Below are 19,346 nucleotides of genomic sequence, written 5' to 3'. Positions count from 1 at the left end.
TTTTATTTTTCATTCTGTGGTGGAAACAAGCTTCCATAAATAAGAACCCATCTTCTTCAATCACCAGCTACATTCAATTGCTGATTGGTCAGTGTGTTTTCTGACAATAAACACTAAACCATTTCTTGTTAGAAAAGTTTTTGTATTGCACATAACATGACATTGCAGCCATCAAGCATGATTTGACTGACATTTATACATTCATTCATTCATCAAAAATATTTAAATACAAAAATAAACCTTTGGTTCAAGATCTCTTAACACTCCATGTTGTTGTTTTTAGCTGTGAAATCAATGATTTTCATGATTGTAGGATATGTTTGATCCTGTCCCATTAGCGATGGGAATATCCCTGAATCAACGACACCATTGCCCCTTTGCTCCTTTCATTATTTTTATCCAGCTTTTCCGTTGTTAAGGATCGATGGATGCTTTCCGCTTTGACATGTCCCATGAGTTCGGCACCGCACCAGAACAGGTCTTGATCCCATTTTGCTCAAGTCTTTCCGTATAGGAGTTATTGGGGAAAGCTGTACGAAAATAAATAGAGAAAATACGTTAGAAAGTGACCTCTGCATCTCACAAATGAATGGTGAGAAGTGTTATTTGATAAGCCAAACCAGGGATGGGCAACTTCGGTCCTGGAGGGCCACTGTCCTCCAAACCCTGATAAAAACTCACTGTCTGTAGTTTTCTAGTTCACTCTGGTTCAGGTGTGTTCGATTGGTTAGTTCGATTAGTGGCCCTCCATGACCGAAGTTGCCATTCCTTAGGCCAAACAGTATTGGTTTTAGCTGACAGGACAAGACTATTTTTATTCAACTGGCAGAGCATGGCACCCTCAATGCCAAGGTCATAGCTTCAACTCCAAGTGAACACAGAAGTTGCTTTAATTAATAGTATCCGCTAAATCGGGGATGTCAAACTTACGGCCCGGGGGCTGATTTGAACAATGACATAAAATAGAGGCGCACAAGTCGACCGGCCAATAAATCGGAATGGTTTTAGGTTTTATTTAAGTTTTTAAGTTTTATATAAGCAAACTGCTTTGCAATCACTTCACAAAAATGCCATTTGTGTGACAATATTACGAAGTCTGTAAACAGGATGTCAACAGTGGTCTCGCTGAAGACGAACGCAAACAGGACAACACAAAAATGCCAGCAGAGCAAAAACTGTACTCATATAGGAATAGAAAAATATATAAATACGGAAATGGGGGAATGGATTTATATGAATGTATCTATGAAGGGGAACTGTATTGACCTCCATATAAAGCAGTGTTTATAGACACAGCGCTGCTTTGTGTAAGCAATAAACAAGGAAACGCGATATTGCTGCTTTTCCATAAGCGCCACCTACTGACAGAGAATGAAGTTGCACTTTCAGTCAGTCTGCTGTTTTTGTTTTTGTGCAGGTCTCTTCTAGCAGAATTATAGCAGAATTTCACAAAACAAAAGTCAGACCATCCTGTTTTTTGCTTTAAATCATACAATCTAATAAAAATATAAAAAATAATTTAAAAAAATTGCTTATGCTACATGCAGGGACGTGCAGAGAGTTCCTCAGGCGCAGGGGCTCAAATGTAAAAAAAAAAAAAAAGCGCGCATATATATCCAGCTTTGGATCACAGAAATAAATGATATTTTTTAAAGTATATTAAAATAGAAAACCATTATTTTAAATTGTAATAATTTTCCCCGTATTTTTGATCAAATAAATGCAGACTTGATGCATAAGTGACTTCTTAAAACAAAAAAAGTAATGTGTGTGCACATTTTGACCAGTAGTACTGGACTATTATACTATTGCTGCAAAATTATCAAAATGTTAAAATAATAAAGTCCTTTCACATCACCATTTTGTGTGTTGTTGTTAGCCTACAGTTCACATATAGGCATGTAGCTTACATGTGTGTAACATATTTATTTGGATCTTGATGAAATTCAGTGGTTACCTCATTTCAAATATTATAGAGCAGTGTTTCCCAAACCTGTCCTGAATCACCCCCAACACTGCATGTTTTCTTTGTCTCCCTATTCAAACACCTGATTCAACTCATCAGGTCATTATCACATGGGTTAATGAGCTGATGAGTTAAATCAGTTGTATTTCATTAGGGAGAAAAAGAAAACATGCAGTGTTGGGGGTGCTTCAGGACAGGTTTGGGAAACACGGTTATAGAGCAAATAAACAACAAATAAATTTGCAAAAACAAAAAAAGAAATCTGCAACTGTTATCGAATTGGCGACTTTACTTGTAAAAAATTGGAATCAGCCATGAAAAATCATAATCGAGGCATCCCTAATAAAAAATATTAAATTTGAAAAAATTCATAGTCTTTTCACTTCAAAAAGGCAGTTTTCACAGAGCAGTGTGTTTTTCTAGTTTTATTCATTTGTAGTTTGTATGGTTAATAATAATAATAATGTAGGCTAATTGTCAGTGCACTAGGTTTTTAAAAAAGGTAGTTCGGCATGCACATGGTTATATTTTTCACAAACTAAAATGAGTTTGACAGCCCTGCACTAAATGCAGAAAAAGTCCACAGATCCGGTTATGAGCGACACTGACATGAGTGCATTCAGAGAGTCAGCGCACCTTCCGTGACGTTTTTGTGACTTTGCTGGACGAAGAACAACAAAATGAAGAATGCGAATCCCAGGCAGCCGAAGATCATTCCGCACAACAGGAAGCTGAAGCTGCCTTGATTGTGCATCACCTGAGGGAGGAAAGAGGCGCAAATCAGGACTATTACAAAAGCAGTGCAACTTTGAGCTCAACTGGTAGAGCATCACGACACTCGCAACGGCAAGGACACGGGTTCAATTCCCAACGCAATGCAAGTCAGACCTACCGAACCCACGAGCACCTGGAGTACCATCTCTCCCATCCCTGCACTGGTCACCAGGACTGCGGTGGCACAACCTGAAGATGACACAAAACACAACTCAGAGTTTCATCTGCCGCCATCTTGCCAACAGCCTTCAAAATAATACTTCAGAAAGGCAGAAAACTCAAACTGTTTGTCAAGATTATGTTGCAGTTACATTCAAATTGCCAATGAAATGTAATGACAATTGTACAAAACTTCAGCTAATGATGTTAACTTAAGGCCGTGCGAGTTGGGGGAAAACCGAAATGTTATTTTTCTAATAAAAATTTGCAATTGTGATTTAAAATGCGATTTAAAAAAAAAAGTGCTTGTCTGTAGGCATGCACAATTCGACATAGGATTTTGCGATATGAAAATGACTAAGAAAAATAATAATAGTTACCCAAAAATATTAAACAAAATATATTTTAATATTTCATTGTAAAATAAAATTGAGTATTTAAGAAAAGTAATATATGATTATAATTGTATTTTACAGTACAACTACAATTACAATATTTATATTTATGGCTGTCTTAATTTCTTCCTTTTTGAAACGTTAAACCATCAAGCAACCGCAGACCTTAAAGCTTCTCTAAAATGCTTTGGCGCATGTTCGGTACGGTGATGCATTGCTGCCACATATATATTACTTTTTCCACTCAATTATGTCGTAATAACGAGATCGTACGTCGTTAAAACAACATAATATGACGTAATAACGAGATGTTATGTCGTTAAAAAGACACTTTTTCTCGTAATACTGAGATCTTATGTCGTTAAAACGACATATTTCTATGACAAGATCTCGTTATTATGACATAATTGAGTGGGAAAAATAATATGCATGTGGCAGCAATGCATCACCGTACAAATGCACTTTATAAGAAACCCAAAATAACCCTAAAACACGCAGTGCATTTATTAAATGTAATTTGAACTTGAAACTTGGGTTTCAAAAAAAAAACTGGGTTTTATTTTGTTTAATCATGCAGCCCTCCGCAAACTCACACTGCATTTTTAAGGCAGGTCCATTTAACCCACTGATGGTGTCTCTATCAAAAAACTGATTGGCTCTTTTAGCTCAAAGCAGCGATGGGATTTCTCCCATTTATTTTTCATCTTATCTTTGGATTTATATGCATTTTTAACATCTGCAACCGTTCATTTCAGGTCCAGATCTGTAGGATATTTCTAATGATACTTTTAATCACTCTACCCTAACCAACCCCCAAAGTTGCAGCGCACAGTGAGCGCTCAGTAATTAGCCATTTATTTCAAAATAATTCCTCCCAGAGGCTTTGACCGCTGGGTTTAAAAAGGATCGTCTCCGCAGTATGACACAAGACCTGTCAGGCCGAAGCCAAAGGCCAACAGAGAAGAATTAAACAGGGCGGCTCCTGTTGCCTTCATCTCAGCAGTAAACCTTGAGTAAACCATGAGTAAATACTGCACTGCAAAACCACCAATGGCTATTACAGTCAAATCAATGAAAGCCGTAGAAAAGAAGGAGATTTAACATTGCCGGAGACAGCGGCGGTCCATCTGTCGCAATACCTTTGTACTCCAGGATGTCTTCGGTGAGCGCTAGCATGCAGGGGAAAATACTGCTTATAAATAGGCCGAGACCGCAGGTGCCGATGAAGAGGAACACACTGCTGTTGGAGAAGATCAGCAGCAGAAGAAGTGTGACTATCACACCCACCTACGACAGAACACAAGGGAGAGCATTTGCATTTGGACACGCTCCAGCAACAAAGCCTTTATTATTTGAGGGGAACACCCCTGCTTTATCTGCCGAGGAGCGGAGATTAAGCGGCCCACTGTCATAAACTTTTGGCACAAATAAAAACGTGAAATAACAAAGGAGCCTCACACACACGCCAGATAAACAAATTTCGCAACTGGACAGGGCAGAGCAGGATGCAGAATAAGGATGTTTGTTCCTGTCCACGGTTTCACTTGGTGCATTGTGGGTGACACACCTTTTTTTTGATAGTGTAAACCACTTTTATAGTCCATTGGATTTAACACAAAGTCTGTGAAGTGACTAAGGAGAGATTGTAGTGGACTGATAAATGATGCTTCGCTAAGCTCCGCCCCCATTGGTTACCGTTGCCAAATCAGACTAGTTTTACAGATCATCCCATAAGAATGAACTGGAAATTTCCATCACATTTCTACAACTCATTCATAATGAGACTGTGTACTGATGATCAGAACTGCCAAAAGATTCAAATAAATAAATAATAATATAATAATCATAACACTTACAATAAATAATAAATATTTGTATTCATTTACTATGAGCCGTTTATTTCTGCTCATTTTCGTAATTTCACTTTCACTATTGGGCAAAAAATTCATTTTTTGTTTTTGTAAAAAGTATCTTCTGCTCACCAAGGCTGTATTCATTTGATCAAAAATACAATGAAAACAGTAATATTGTGAAATATTATTACAGTTTTTTTCTATTTCAAAATATAGTTAAATGAAATTTATTCCTGTGATCAAAGCATCATTGCTCCAGTCTTCAGTGTCACATGATCCTTCAGAAATCATTCTAATATGCTGATTTGGCACTCAAGAAACATTTCTGCTTACTATCAATGTTGAACATTTTGATGCTTAATATTTATGTGGAAACCGTGATTTACTACTATTCAAAAGTCTGGAGTAAGTGAGATTTAAAAGAAACTAATACTTTTATTCAGCAAGGACGCATTAAATTGATCAAAAGTGACAGTAAAGACATTTAATAATAATGATAATGATAATAATAATAAATGTTCTTTGAGCAGCATATTAGAATCTCTTCATTTCTGAAGGATCATGTGACACTGAATACTGGAGTAATGACAGAGTATAGAATGATGCTGAAAAATCAGCTTTGATCACAGGAATAAATTACATTTTAAAATATATTCAAATAGAAAATTGTGTATTTTTGATCAAACAAAAGCTGTTTTGGTGCGCATTAGAGACTTATTAAAAAAACTTTATTTTTTCCAAAAAAATTCTCATACTTCTCTCATATATATTGAAGGACTATGGTCTTTGCGCTACACATTCTATGTTTGTTCATATGTTTATCTTTGGTTTATTTGGTATATTTCTTTTTCCTCCCCCCCCCTACTGTTATGTCATGTCTTTTGTCATTTCTCACATTTTCACACAAAAAAAAAAGAGGTCATGTGTTATTTCAACCAGAAAAAAAACCCCAAAAATATTACTGACCCCAAACTTTTGGACGCTAGTTTATATACCACGTGTCTTACAATTAAAAGTGACTTTCCAACAACGTTTTGCACATTTGATCAAATAATGTCCATGAAAATGTGCACACCTGATTGACGATGAGCAGTCGGATGGGTTTAAAGTGGTAAGACAGAGGTATGGCGGACAGGCGGCCGACGGTAATCGCCGCCCAGAAGACGCAGGTCAAGTACCCGGCGGTCTTGTGAGGTAGATCCATAGGGGGCGCCACTGCGTAGCTGTACACAAAGCCTGTGTATGAGCCCTGAGGAGCGAGACATTCAATAATACATGAGTTCAACTAATTAAGCAAATGCTCTTAAATTACAGAGCTGAAACGGCAGTGAAGTGCTAATCCTGCTTACCACTATACCGTCAGAAAAGAAGAGCACCAGACCCCCAAGGATATGGATCCAAAAGAAAGACAGTGGGAAGCTGTTGGTGTTGCCAAGGAGACAACAGCTGAACAAGCCTATATGGCCTGTAGAGAGAGAGAGAGAAGAGCTTGAATGTACAGCGGGAAGATTACAACAACATCCTTTCCAGCTGTTATGAACATCTAACGGCATGTTTGGCCGTCGCCATGTCTGACTTCATGCACTTTCAATCGCGTTCATGTCTGATCCAACATGGTAATTATTTCATCATCGTCAGTGGTGCAGAAGTGCTGTCGGGTTTACGGTCTTACTTCTGGAAGACTCTTTCTGATGTCCAGCGTCTTCTGTCAGACCCGTGTGTCCCCAGGTTTTCATCGCTAGCACGTCTCCATCTAGTAAACGTCGACTGGGGTGTGATCCGCAGGACAACAACCGCTCAGAATACATCAGGATGAATATTGCGATGGGTACTGGAAGCTACACAAAGACAAGACAGAGTATAAAGACGCGGACAATTAGGGATTTCTGATTCATTTTGGATCAGAACAGGTGTTTATAAAATGATTCAGCTGAACCGATCTGCAAAGCATTCATAAAACTCTATAGTAAAGAAGTCTTGATGGAAAATATATAACCTCAAACAGCATTATTAACAAACATAATAGTGTAAATGTATTTGACTACAAAAAAGGGTGAGTTTAAACAGATTCTGTCAGATTAGAACCAGTTGTTTCATATATATATATATATAGCAAATATTCTCTTTAATACATAAGCAAATTTCCAAATATAATTTGTTCATTCAGTGGAAAACATCCCTTGATTATTTAATTAGCATTTGTGTACTTGCATAAACATATATTTCTAATAAACTTAATTCATTTTTATTAAAATACATAGATATATAGCCAATCAAATGTTTGAGGTCTGTAAGATTTTTCTATATTTTTGAAAGAAGTCTCTTAAGCTCACTAAGATTAATTTGATCAAAAAATACAGTAAAAACTGAAATATTGTGAAATATTATAAAAATTTAACAGAACTCGTTTTCAATTTTAATATATTGTAAAATGTAATTTATTCCCATAATGCAAAGCTGAATTTTCAGCATCATTACTCCAGTCTTCAGTGTCACATGATCCTTCAGAAATCATTCTAATATGATGATTTGCAGCTCAAGAAACATTTCTCATTATCATCAATGTTGGAAACAGTTGCGCTGCTTAATATTTTTGTGGAAACTGTTAAAAATATTTTTTTTCAATTTGATGACCACCACAAAGCTGGTGAAGTAGATTTACTTATTGTAGAGTTAACGAAAGTTATCATGAGCATTGTATAGTTTGAAGCGGATGTCATAACAAATTTCAGTAGACGGGGAAGATTTTAAAACGAGCGTTTCATTCATAAATCTGTAAGATCTTACCTTCATGCTGTGGAAATACAAACCAGAAGACTGAACACAAAGCTGAAAAGGGGGCGGGTCTTCATAAGGTCTATATTGCCTAGGTGTGTCAGTTATACTATCACTATTTATCTAGTTTAGTCATTAGACGTTATAGTCAGCGCTTATGCAGAGATGTTTGGTGGAGTGCAGTTGCCAAGGTGACAATCTTAGTTAATTTCTTTTATTCAAATACCCTCCCAGCTGACTCTTCCTTTGACATTGGAGCTGACTGAGCATTTAGTTTGCACACTAACCGTACACAACTTCAATAATCCATTAGCTAGTGTTCTGATGGCATGCCACTCTTAAAATCACAAACTCAAAACTGATGGATCTTACATTGATGATAGCCATGATCCAGAAGGCGTAGGAAACGTTGGTCACCACCTCTCCCTCGGTGTGAAGGTGGACACTGGACACGTTGTGCACATGTGTGCCTGCGAGCCTGTGCCTCAGATGAGTTAATGATGTTGCATTGACACTGCTGTTCCCAATCACACAGCTGGTCTCAGACAGGAAGGGGTCAGCGATGAGGGGACTCACTAACGCCCCGAGACCTACAAAGAAGTGCAGGGTCTGGAAGAGATCAGAGACAACTCAGATGAAGAGGAGAATCTGCCATCATGTTCGTTTTCTGATACAAGATTCTCACAAAAGTTTTTAAAGCAACTTTATAAAACGCAGTTCTAAAGTCTGATTGGATACGTGTTTAAAGCTGTGAAACGATGCTCACCAATATGCCAATATTCAATAAAGTGCCCATATTCAATCATGCTTGAAACAGCCTATAGTTCTGCTAATTAACCGAATGAAAAAAAAAATAATTATATAATAATTAATTAAATTATATTATTTATTGAACATTGATGTGTTATCCAGTGTTATTTTGACATGATTTATATTCTATTATTTTTCATTTATATTTTAATTCACTTTTTATTTTTTATATTCTTGAATGCCATATTTTTATTAAAATTAAATAAAAATGATGTATATATTTTCTCGTAATATTAATATTTAGGTTTAATGATTTTTTTTATTTCTGTGTATTTTATATCACACACACACACTTCCAGTTAAAGTAAACTTATTTCAGACGTGAAAGTAAATTTCCATTTAGTTTTTCACCTAATATTTTGTATTTGATCTTTATTGATAGTTTTAGATAACAATAATAAACCTGATGGTTTTTTTTATATTGATATGATTTAAACAGAATAAACCCCTCAAGATATGCACTACAGTAATTTTACCACTCTACTTGAACCCAACTACACCCTTAACCATGGTAAAATCAATAAGTCATGCCGTTCTGTGTCATATTATTTCAATATGACTGTAAACAGAATCAGTGTGTGAAAGGAGATCGATTATGTTTTAATACATACAGTAAATCTGTAACTCATGAAATTATTGTTTATAAAGTTTATCATAGGTTTTTCCTATGATATGAATGTATAAACAGCATTCCAAGAGTGCTTATGTAACAACAGAAATTCTGTTTCGCAATGTATTTAATTGGCAGAGCAAAAATAAACGAGCTATGGAATATCGATATTAAAAAAAATCTACTAATTATATATATATAACTGGTACACCAGCATCACACTGGTTTGCTTAAATATGTATTATTGTTAAGCATTTTTAACAAAACTTTTGTATACTGAGGGTGTGCCTTCTATTTTACTTGGAACATAATGTTGTTAATGTTCACAGTACCAATTTTTTTAAATGTCAGTGAAATCTTTAAAATGACAATGAACTGGTTCTGTGAGTGCCTGACTGTCTGTATCCTATAGACCAAGGGGAGAACGACTGCTGCTATGACTGCTATTCTTTATTAGTTTTTTACACAACTGCAACATTTCCTTGTCTCCATTTGAAGCATATTGTATGTTTTATACTCAGCGAAAATAGACTGTATTTGACTAAAATACCAGAATCTGATCTAGATAGCAGGGTGAATGTTTATATGGTAGTCAATGAATGGGATGCTGAATATCATTTTGACTTAATTAAGAATTTCCCAATAAATAAGCTATAATAAACCTGGTGTTCTTGTTCTTTCTGACAACATAGCACTTGAATGCGACGAGCTTGTAATCACGACTTCAGATGTGGGAAGTAGGACATTTCCGATAGCATAGCATAAAAGGCATTTGAATTCCGTATGTGTGAGGGAAGAATGCCGATGAGAAAAACACATCAGCTAAATATGACCCTACAATTAAATCTACCAAATCAATCATTTCTTTAAATATAAATACTTTAAAATGCTAAATTTTACACCCACAATCATTCACTACAAAGTTTAATTCATTGGGTGCATTCACGATTAATTGCATCTAACATAAAAGGTTGTTTATATGCGTGTACGTATATGTGTATATATATATATATATATATATATATAAACAAATAAACATTTATGTTAGATGAAATTTGAAAGTAATCGATTTGACAGCACTAACATAGTCATTTATAAAAAAATATATTTTAAACTATATAATAATAATAACAAGTATAAGTTAGGATATTTCAAATAAATGCGGGTTTTCGAACTTTCTAGCAGCACAACTGTTTTCAACATTGATAATAATAAGAAATGTTTCTTGAGCAGTAAATCTTCATAGAATGATTTCTGAAGGATCATGTGACACTGAAGACTGGTGTAATGATGCTGGAAATTCAATCTTTGCATCACAGGAATATATACATTTTAAACTATATTAAAACAGTTATTTTATATTGTAATAATATTGTACAGTTTTACTGTAGTTTTGATCAAATAAATGCAGCCTAAGACTTCTTTTAAAAAATACCAAAAAAACCCAACATAAAATAAAATATGTTCAAGGTCTCAAGTTACCATCTTTCTTTAATTTGAAAGAAGGGGTTCAAATCCTGGCCTAATATGTAATAGTATTTTTTTTAAACAAACCAAGCAAAATTGCTATCAGTGATCATCATGCTTTTGGAAGGAGCAACCCGGGCATTTTCATAATAACGCCTATAGTAGGCCTACTCCTTTTGTAAAAGTCAAACAGGTTTTTCTAGGGTGGGTAAATAACATCATTTTCTGTTTAAAGCAAATGAGTATGTTGTGTGTAAGGACCTTATTTAGACGTGAATGGAAGAACAGAAGATACTATAGTCTGACTGAGTACACTGACCTGCAGAAAAACAGTGGAGTCTTTCTGGTAGATCTTGACCAGTTGTAGGTTCGATATGGTGTCAATGATGCCCATGGCAAGACCAGACACCGCCATGGCAAACGCCAACAGGAGCAGCTTATGGCATAGTGGGATGACAGCAAAAACCACGGAGATGGTGAGCGTGGACACAGCCAAAGCTGACAAAGAACTTACAAGCCTAAGACAAAAAAATAAGACATTGTGTTTTAAACATAAGGCAAAAGTAATAGTACTAGTAGTCAGGGTTGGGTGGCATGACGAATACGCAAACGCATTTCTTCAGGGTTAAAACCTTTTTAAAGTGGAAAAACTGAGCATGTTTAGTAGTAACTATGTTATATATAAAGTAAGGTCCCGCCTGAAACACTTTTGACAAAATGTTTTTCTGTAAGGCGTCTCTGACTTTATTTTCACCTTGGCCCAATTCAGGTCTGTTAACATGGCTTATCAAATACTGCTTCTATTGATAGCAGATAATACCAGTGGGTACATGACACTAGTTTACTCTCTTCCATTTTCATGCCACAAACTGTATCACCATAAAGCAAAACAGGCAAAAGTAAACATGGAGAATGTTCTCTGTTTTAAATACAAGAGATAAAGATCAACAATACACAAATCCACAGATAAAGTAATATGACTATCTGTAATGAGGGGAAAAAACAGAAAAGGTATTGCAACTACTCTGACACCAAGTTTCCAAATAAAAGCAATTAAAAAGGGTCAAAACATGACTAAAGCAAGAGAAAGAGAGTACTATCTATTACTACAGCCATGCTCGCTACTATTCGCATGGTTTACATGTTTTTAAGTTAATATTTGGACAATTTCCGTGGTACAGGTTTAGAACTGTAGGGTAACCAACAAAATAAACTGTAAACTAATATATAACTATGCCACGGAAATATTTGTGTATACAAATAGCTGTAAAACTTACTCCGTTCTTCCTTGAATGTGAAATTAAGACACTTTAAACAAGCAAATATTGTTCCAACCCTTTGCTGCGAAAAGCATTTTTGCAACACTTACAAAAATGAACTTTACAAAAGTGAATTTCTTTATCTATCAGGCAAAACAACAGCAGGCCAGCGTGTGTTTTTATGGCTCGAGTCCCAGATAACTGAGAAAGCAGGACTTATGAGCACATGACCACTACAGACCGAGGCCATGGACGGGTTAGAAACTGATCAGTCCCAAAGAAATCTGATATTGATATCTGTTATGATTAAAGGCTGCCAACAACAGTTTACTATCATATTTACATACGGGTAGGACACATTTAAATTCCTTATCACATGAGGAAGTGTACAAGATACATGATAAACAAAACATCTGACATTACAAGTTTAACATTCAAGACAACCATATCAGAAATGTTTGAATCAAATAAGTCTAGGGAAAGTAAAACATGTATATTGTATTTTTATAAAACAATCAAACAAATATTATGCAAAGCATATGGATTACCAATAGAAATACACAGTGTTGGGGAAAGTTCCTTTTAAAAGTAATGCATTACAATATTGCATTACTCCCTAAAAAGTAACTAATTGTGTTACTTAGTTACTTTTGATTTAAAGTAATGTGTTACATTACTTTTTCTCACCTGGGCTGGGCTTGCTTGTTTGTTTTTTAACAACAACAAAAAAAGAAGGTATGTTTTTGGCAAATGTACGGCCCTTTCACACCAAAAGTGAAATGAAAAGTCTCAGGCTAAAAAATGCTTTTGTGGAGTCCAGATTACAATACACACAAAGCAGTATGGTTTTTTAATATCTGCCATTATACAGTAAGTTATCAGCCATAATAAAAACTATTTCCAGCATAGGCTAAAATTGTAAATAAATATTTCTTAGTTCCTCTTTATTTTGAGGAAGTATGCTGGTAAATACTTTTCTGAAAACTCATGTAAAACCACATTTGTAAATACAATATTATTTAAGGGAAGTTGACATATAACATATAACCTTATTTATTCAGCATTGGTATTAATGGTTAAAATGTATGTTTATACCGTAAAGTGTATCTCTTTAGGGGTCACAATTTCTTTTTTTCTGATTTAAAATTATTTGAAATTTTATAAGTAGCCTACATTTTCTATATTCAATTAAGCCCATGAAGAAATGGAACATTTAAAACGTTTTAAAAATTAATTGCAGCATGTCATACTGCAGTTTGATATGTCAACCACTCAAGAATGAAATATAAAATATAAATCTATCACAAAAACAGCTGTATTTCTTCAACATACTCACGTTTTACTAAACAAACCACCAATGGTGCTTCCAATGAAGAGGAGAAACTGCTGTGAGAAGAAGACCAGAGTGATCTCCTGTAGAGTGGACTGAGTCTGACATCTCAGGTCCAGAATGGTCGGACCCAGAAAAGCGACACAGAGCCCAAAACTGAAGAACACAATCCAGTATGTGAACGTATGCTGCCAGTTACTGCGGAACAAAGCCCAGATACGTTCATTAAGCAGATGCTTCATACTGGAGAAAGTTGCTGAGGTGTTTCTTCAGCATTTACACAGCGCAATTCACCCTTGGGATGAGAAAGCCTGTCCAAATTGAGAGTCGCGTGTTCAGTGAACGAGTGATGAAAACGAGTTGTTCATTGAGATCGGTTCTTTTGAAAGATTTGGTTAAACCGACTCCTTAGAGAAGGGTTGGTAAAACATCTTAGTTATGCTTGTGTTTTTTTGTTTTTACAGTTTTAAGTCAAAGAAAATTCGTAGGAAATTATGGTATTGTGGAGCCTGCTTTAGACATAAAATAAAATCAACAAAACACATCGAATTCCCAGAAACATTTGAGACAGTATAGGCTACTATCACTATTCACAAACATATATGACGAACAATATTTGATTAAATATTTTAATAGCTAAGTTACAATAAACGACTTTAGCGAGCGATACTGAGTGAACAAACTGGTCCAATCAAAGCGAATCGATTCGCTAAAATGATTCCATCACTGTCAGGAGGAGATCAGTGCTTGAGCCCAAAATAACAATATCGACTAGCAACTCAAGCGAACCGATTCACTAAAACAAAACGATTCACTAAAAAGATTCAAACATACAAAGATTGCATTGCATGCATCAGGTGTGTTCCCCAACAGTTTGATCCTCCCACAGAATTCGTCATAAAACTAAAAGTCAGAATACACTTGAAGGTAAGAAATCACGCATGGTTGCCTGAGGCGACATCCATATTTTGACTCTTTTGTTTTATATTTTCACATCCAGCGTACCGAATGCATCTGACAGGTCCGACGAGTTCTAGACTATACAGCTATGAACACAAACCAACACTAATTTATACACAGGTTTATCTGGCTTTCCGTGTGACAGTAATCACTTTATATGTTGCTTAAACCAAATCCTCTTTTAAGTTTACTTTGTGAAGTGTACTAATGACAAACAGCACCATGCAAGACAATAAGACTATTGTTTGAGACGAGAGTAGGAATAACTCCCATAGTTCAACTCAACTTCATAATTTATTTAGTTATTATTTAATTACTTTTGGCATTTTTGTAGTCACAATACATTCAGCTTCAGAATATCATAATAGAATAGACAAATCACACAAAATATTGAATATCACATTTCATACAAAAATCTAAATCTTTTATAAAACATTTAGACATCATCTAAGATCGTTTAATACCGTAGTTAATTTTTTTCACTGAGAATAAAGAAAACAATTGTCAAAATACATATATTTATATATTAATTCTTTTCAATAGAGTATTTAAAATATTTTAATTTACCACAAAACACATAAATTAGTACCACCGCTGCAGTGATGTTATATTAAATCTTCATAAGTCATTATATTTTATAGAATTTGTTCCTTGTCAGTCATTCTCAATATTTCTGTTCCCGGGTGGCCTTTAAATTATCAAGCTTTTCATTTCTATCCACTGGCATGTGCTCAGTGCCATTTACAATAAAGAGTCATAGTGCGCTCATTTAAAAAAACTACAAGATACAGTAGGAGAAGGTGAACAACATTAGGTTTCAGTTCCTTGACACTTGTATGCCATGTGCAAATGCGGAGTAGCAATTAGCTTAAATGGCAAAACTAATATGTGCAATTACTTGAAAGGAGCTAGATCCTTGAGAAAATTGAAGTAGATGGTTTTTCGAAAGGCTAACATTGGACCCCATCATCTCTTATAGTCTGCAAAAGGCACCTTTTGATGATTTCGTAAATTAGTAACTAGTTAAAAGGTGGTGTAAGCGATTTTCTTTTGGAGTACCACAGCTCTTTTCTAGCCAATCGAAAACGGGCGGTCTTAAGGCCCGTTCTTACCAAGAAAGATAACTATATTAGCGCCCACACTAGCAGACAATATTATTCTGTTTATTCGATGGACTCTGTAGTTTTGACATCTGCCGTTTTAAATGCTAAAGCTCTTTAAAGCTGGGTGGATTCTGATTGGCTGTCAATGTTTTTATTGTTCATCAGCTGGAAAAAGTAAAGTGATTCCAACGATATTGATTCTTGGTGCCGTTATAAACTCTGTCGTGTGAACTCTGCTATTCTTTTATATTTAAAAAGATTTTTAGAACAACATCTTTATTGTTATTGTTATAGTTATCATCCATTTTGCTTTCAAAACAGTTAAAATTGCTTACAGCACCTTAAGTAGCTGAAGTTCAATGGTATCATGACATAATTCAAGTAATTCTCTATTCAATGGCTCAAATATTTATGACAATTTGAATTTTTAATGTTTCAAAATCAACACTACTAAATGTTATAGTACTGAATGAATGTTTGTGAAATAAATCGTAATATGTGCAGTGACTCCTTAAACGCGTGTGGCAAAACAAGTCAAACCTCAAACTGAAATGAAGGAAATTTAACTCAATGGGAAAAGAATTTGAAGCTAGCATGATGCACGCACACAAATAAAAACACTAAATAAGCTAGAACTTTCAGGTGTTCAGATCTACGTCTCCAGAAAGAGAAGAATCCAGACACATTTAGCATCCTAGCTCTGAGCTCAAGATCAGCATGGTTTTTAGGTTCGAAAGAGACTGCAAAAGAGATTTGACTGAGGCTTAGTTACACTTTTATCCATCTCATATTATGATTTACTTCCATTCGGTCTGTTTTCTGAAGTCCAGACTGTAATAAGTTGCTGTGTATATGAATGAACGTCTGCATGCATGGTTTAGATGTTGTGCCGATCTCTTCATGGACACCACTTTGATTCTATTCCTCAGAATATGCTTTGTCTGCGGTTCTTGCCTCGACCTGGATTTGGAGAAAATGACCCAGTGTTAGAAAGATCTGCAGGAGTGCAGGTAAGCAAGTATTAATGCACGATTTAATCTTACAGGTTTACAGATGGGATTAATGCGCCTTATGCACGAACATGATCAAGTTGCGCTCTGTAATTAGAGATGAGTGATGTCAAAGCAATGGAATTGAATACCTGGTGGCTGGAATACTGAACTCGTTTGTCCCGGATCCTTCTGTAGCTGGATCTCCCTCAGTGAAAACACGGATGAGGCTAGAGAGGATGGAAGACAAGCGGGTGATGATCAAAGCAAATGTGTTGTTGTTTGTTGTTTTGCCAAGGTAAAAGACAGATTATAAGGCTTCTGTTGAGGTGATGTTATAAAAGGAGACTCTCCAGAAATGATGTAAATATTGGGATGAACTCACTGTCAGGTATGGAGTGGATGTTCTCGCCCAGCGTCAGGAAGTAAGAGTGTGTGAGAGACAACTCGGCTGACATTCTACTCCTGGTGTTGTACTGAAAGGGAACAAAACCAAAAAATAGAGGGAAAATGTAGAGTTATGGGTTTTTCATTCATTGGAACACACACACACACACACACACACACACACACACACACACACACACACACACACACACACACACACACACACACACACACACACACACACACACACACACACACACACACACACACACACACATTTCATAACATGTCGGTCTATAGTGATCGTAATTAGCCATATATTATGATACTTTTTTATCTTATTATTTATTATATACATTATAAATAAAATAATATAAATATATAAATTGAATGTGCTTTTAATATAAAACTTCATATTTTTATTAATTGACCATAATTAACCATATATTATGATTATTTAATATATTTCTATACATACACATATAATGTATGTGTATATATACTATAATATATATATATATATATATATATATATATATATATATATATATATATATATATATATATATATATATTATGAAATGTATATAATATTTGAAATGTGTAATGTGTAAAATGTATATACATTCAATATATATATATTTATATACACAAACACATTTTATAAATATATATATATATACAGTATACAGTTGTATAGACATTATTATAATATATATATATATATAAACATTTTACATATTTACATATTGTAATATAAATTATAATAAATATAATATACATTTCTTAATATATTCAATATTTTTCAATTTAAGTTTGAATAATTAACAGACAGTTAATTTGATTTTGAAGTGCAGTAGGTGCACTGAAAATCCCGGAAATTAAATTCTGAATGTTCTTTCAACATTTTGTGCTCTGGAGCTCCAGTTACAGTTCCTCTGATCTGCGCTCTTCACTAATGACTCGATCTGAGCACAACTCCCCTGACTTGTTGATCCCTGAGCTATGAAGTAGTTTTAAATAATGAAGCACCTATCATCCTGCTGTCGTCTCACACAAAGTTATAAAATTGTCTCCAGCGAAGTTTGGCGTTGTTTAAAGTGAGCAGAGCATTCAGAGCGCATTGTGTGAGTCTGACAGCGCGATCAGTCAGCGGGGTTTGATGAGAAACAGGTGCACGGTTCGGACTCATTAAGGCCCCTGTCACCATTAACGAATCGCGCGCTCCGTGGTCTTTCATCATAATGACAGGTCAGCGCGCACTCAAGCTGCGTGTGCCATCAGAACGCACAGAGAAAGACAGAAGCGCATTCACGTTTCTTTATAAATGCAGCACATTCTGCTGAAATACATACGCACACAATCTAAACCTGCTTGTGAGGACCTCCCATTAAGTCTGTAAATCATAACTATTACAGTGCAGTCTAGCACTACTTCGTTTTTATGCTTACAAAAAGTACCATGGTATTACCATCTGATACCATCAGGGTACATTGTATTGATCAGAATCAGAAAGAGCTTCACACACACACACAAGAAATAAAAGTCTTGGTGATTGCCGCACAAGTGCTGCAGTTTGTAGGTGCAGATGTCATTTAGGACATTATTAGGCACATTTTAACACATTTATGTAGCTGTCATACTGAAGACATTACAGTATATTGACTTTTATCCCCGGTTTCACAGGCAAAATGCATAGGCAACTTCCACTGATAAATCTTAAAACATGTGCCATTGTTTTGTATCAAGACGCACACTAATGTTTTTTGCTTTTCTTTCTAAGGCATGTTTATAAGAAGCTACTTAAATGTCCTAATTGAACTAAGGCCTAATCCCGGTTTAATCTAAGCAATGTCTGTGAAACAGAGCCTTAATATTCGTAAATTAAGCAATATCTTTAGCTGCTTTATGCTGGCTTTCCTGCATGACCAGCTAAAAAGGGGCCAAAAACCCTCTAAAACCAGCAAAAAGACCAGTCTGACCAGGGCCAACAAAAACAGTGTAGACAAATCGTATTCCAAATCCTAAACCTAAAATACAACTTTCATCGTTTTTCGACGTGTATAAAGAAAATATTTAGTCACTCTGTAAACTCCTTTTCCCCAAAAGAACATCCCCAAAAATGATTGCTAGGCCATCAATATGCATTACTGTATGCAACGTACATGTGTGAACTACAGCCAAAACACTGAGATCTGCATTGAGTCTCTGAAAGAGTCTTTAGCCTGTCGCACCCCTCTGTGTTCATTCGTTCCCCCAACATGATCTTGAACAGTACTCCTCCGAAAGGCCCTTACTCTCGCCTGTGCCTGAGTGAAGCGACGAGGTGTCAGCCTGCGTTTGTTTACCTGTGTTCTGATAACACTATAATGCTCCGCGCCTGACACCCCTGCCCGTATCAAACTAATTGGACCTGGAGGAGGGCAGGCAGAGAGGGAAGTTGACACCATAATTATCTTCCGAGCTCACTCCATCTCGGCAGCCACACTCTTAACAAGGGCTTTTTTTC

At 35.6% G+C, this 19,346-nt stretch overlaps 2 protein-coding genes and 1 long non-coding RNA gene across 4 annotated transcripts in view; 1 reads left to right on the top strand and 2 right to left on the bottom strand.

Moving 5' to 3' along the window:
- Window positions 1-121: 121 nt before the first annotated feature.
- Window positions 122-13,738, bottom strand: slc60a1a (solute carrier family 60 member 1a). Its single transcript, XM_077204011.1, has 10 exons — window positions 13,405-13,738; window positions 11,129-11,327; window positions 8,295-8,531; window positions 6,820-6,985; window positions 6,497-6,612; window positions 6,223-6,396; window positions 4,434-4,581; window positions 2,859-2,929; window positions 2,603-2,723; window positions 122-530 (listed from the first exon to the last, which is right to left on the bottom strand). Exons 1-10 carry the CDS (start codon window positions 13,638-13,640, stop codon window positions 415-417), a joined length of 1,584 nt encoding a protein of 527 aa, XP_077060126.1. The 5' UTR covers window positions 13,641-13,738; the 3' UTR covers window positions 122-414.
- Window positions 13,739-14,633: 895 nt separating this feature from the next.
- Window positions 14,634-19,346, bottom strand: part of cdk18 (cyclin dependent kinase 18) — an 81,339-nt gene continuing 76,626 nt past the window's right edge. For both annotated transcript variants that reach the window (XM_077204012.1, XM_077204013.1), the window contains exons 14-16: window positions 16,836-16,926; window positions 16,603-16,680; window positions 14,634-16,421 (exon numbers count right to left, since the gene is read on the bottom strand). In XM_077204012.1, the coding sequence (XP_077060127.1) occupies window positions 16,387-16,421; window positions 16,603-16,680; window positions 16,836-16,926 (204 nt within the window). In that variant the 3' untranslated portion in view covers window positions 14,634-16,386. The remainder of the gene's footprint in view (window positions 16,422-16,602; window positions 16,681-16,835; window positions 16,927-19,346) is intronic.
- The window catches only part of LOC143711895 (uncharacterized), a 32,212-nt gene continuing 29,254 nt past the window's right edge, over window positions 16,389-19,346 (top strand). Inside the window, exons 1-2 of the long non-coding RNA XR_013194931.1 lie at window positions 16,389-16,471; window positions 16,649-16,704. This is a non-coding gene — a long non-coding RNA (uncharacterized LOC143711895). The remainder of the gene's footprint in view (window positions 16,472-16,648; window positions 16,705-19,346) is intronic.

This window comes from Siphateles boraxobius, unplaced genomic scaffold, assembly GCF_051911475.1.
Source record: "Siphateles boraxobius isolate OS27281-9 unplaced genomic scaffold, OSU_SipBor_1 5, whole genome shotgun sequence".
NCBI lineage: Eukaryota > Metazoa > Chordata > Actinopteri > Cypriniformes > Leuciscidae > Siphateles > Siphateles boraxobius.
The sequence above is the reverse complement of the archived record's forward strand: the minus strand, read 5'-3'. Positions and strand labels throughout refer to the sequence as shown.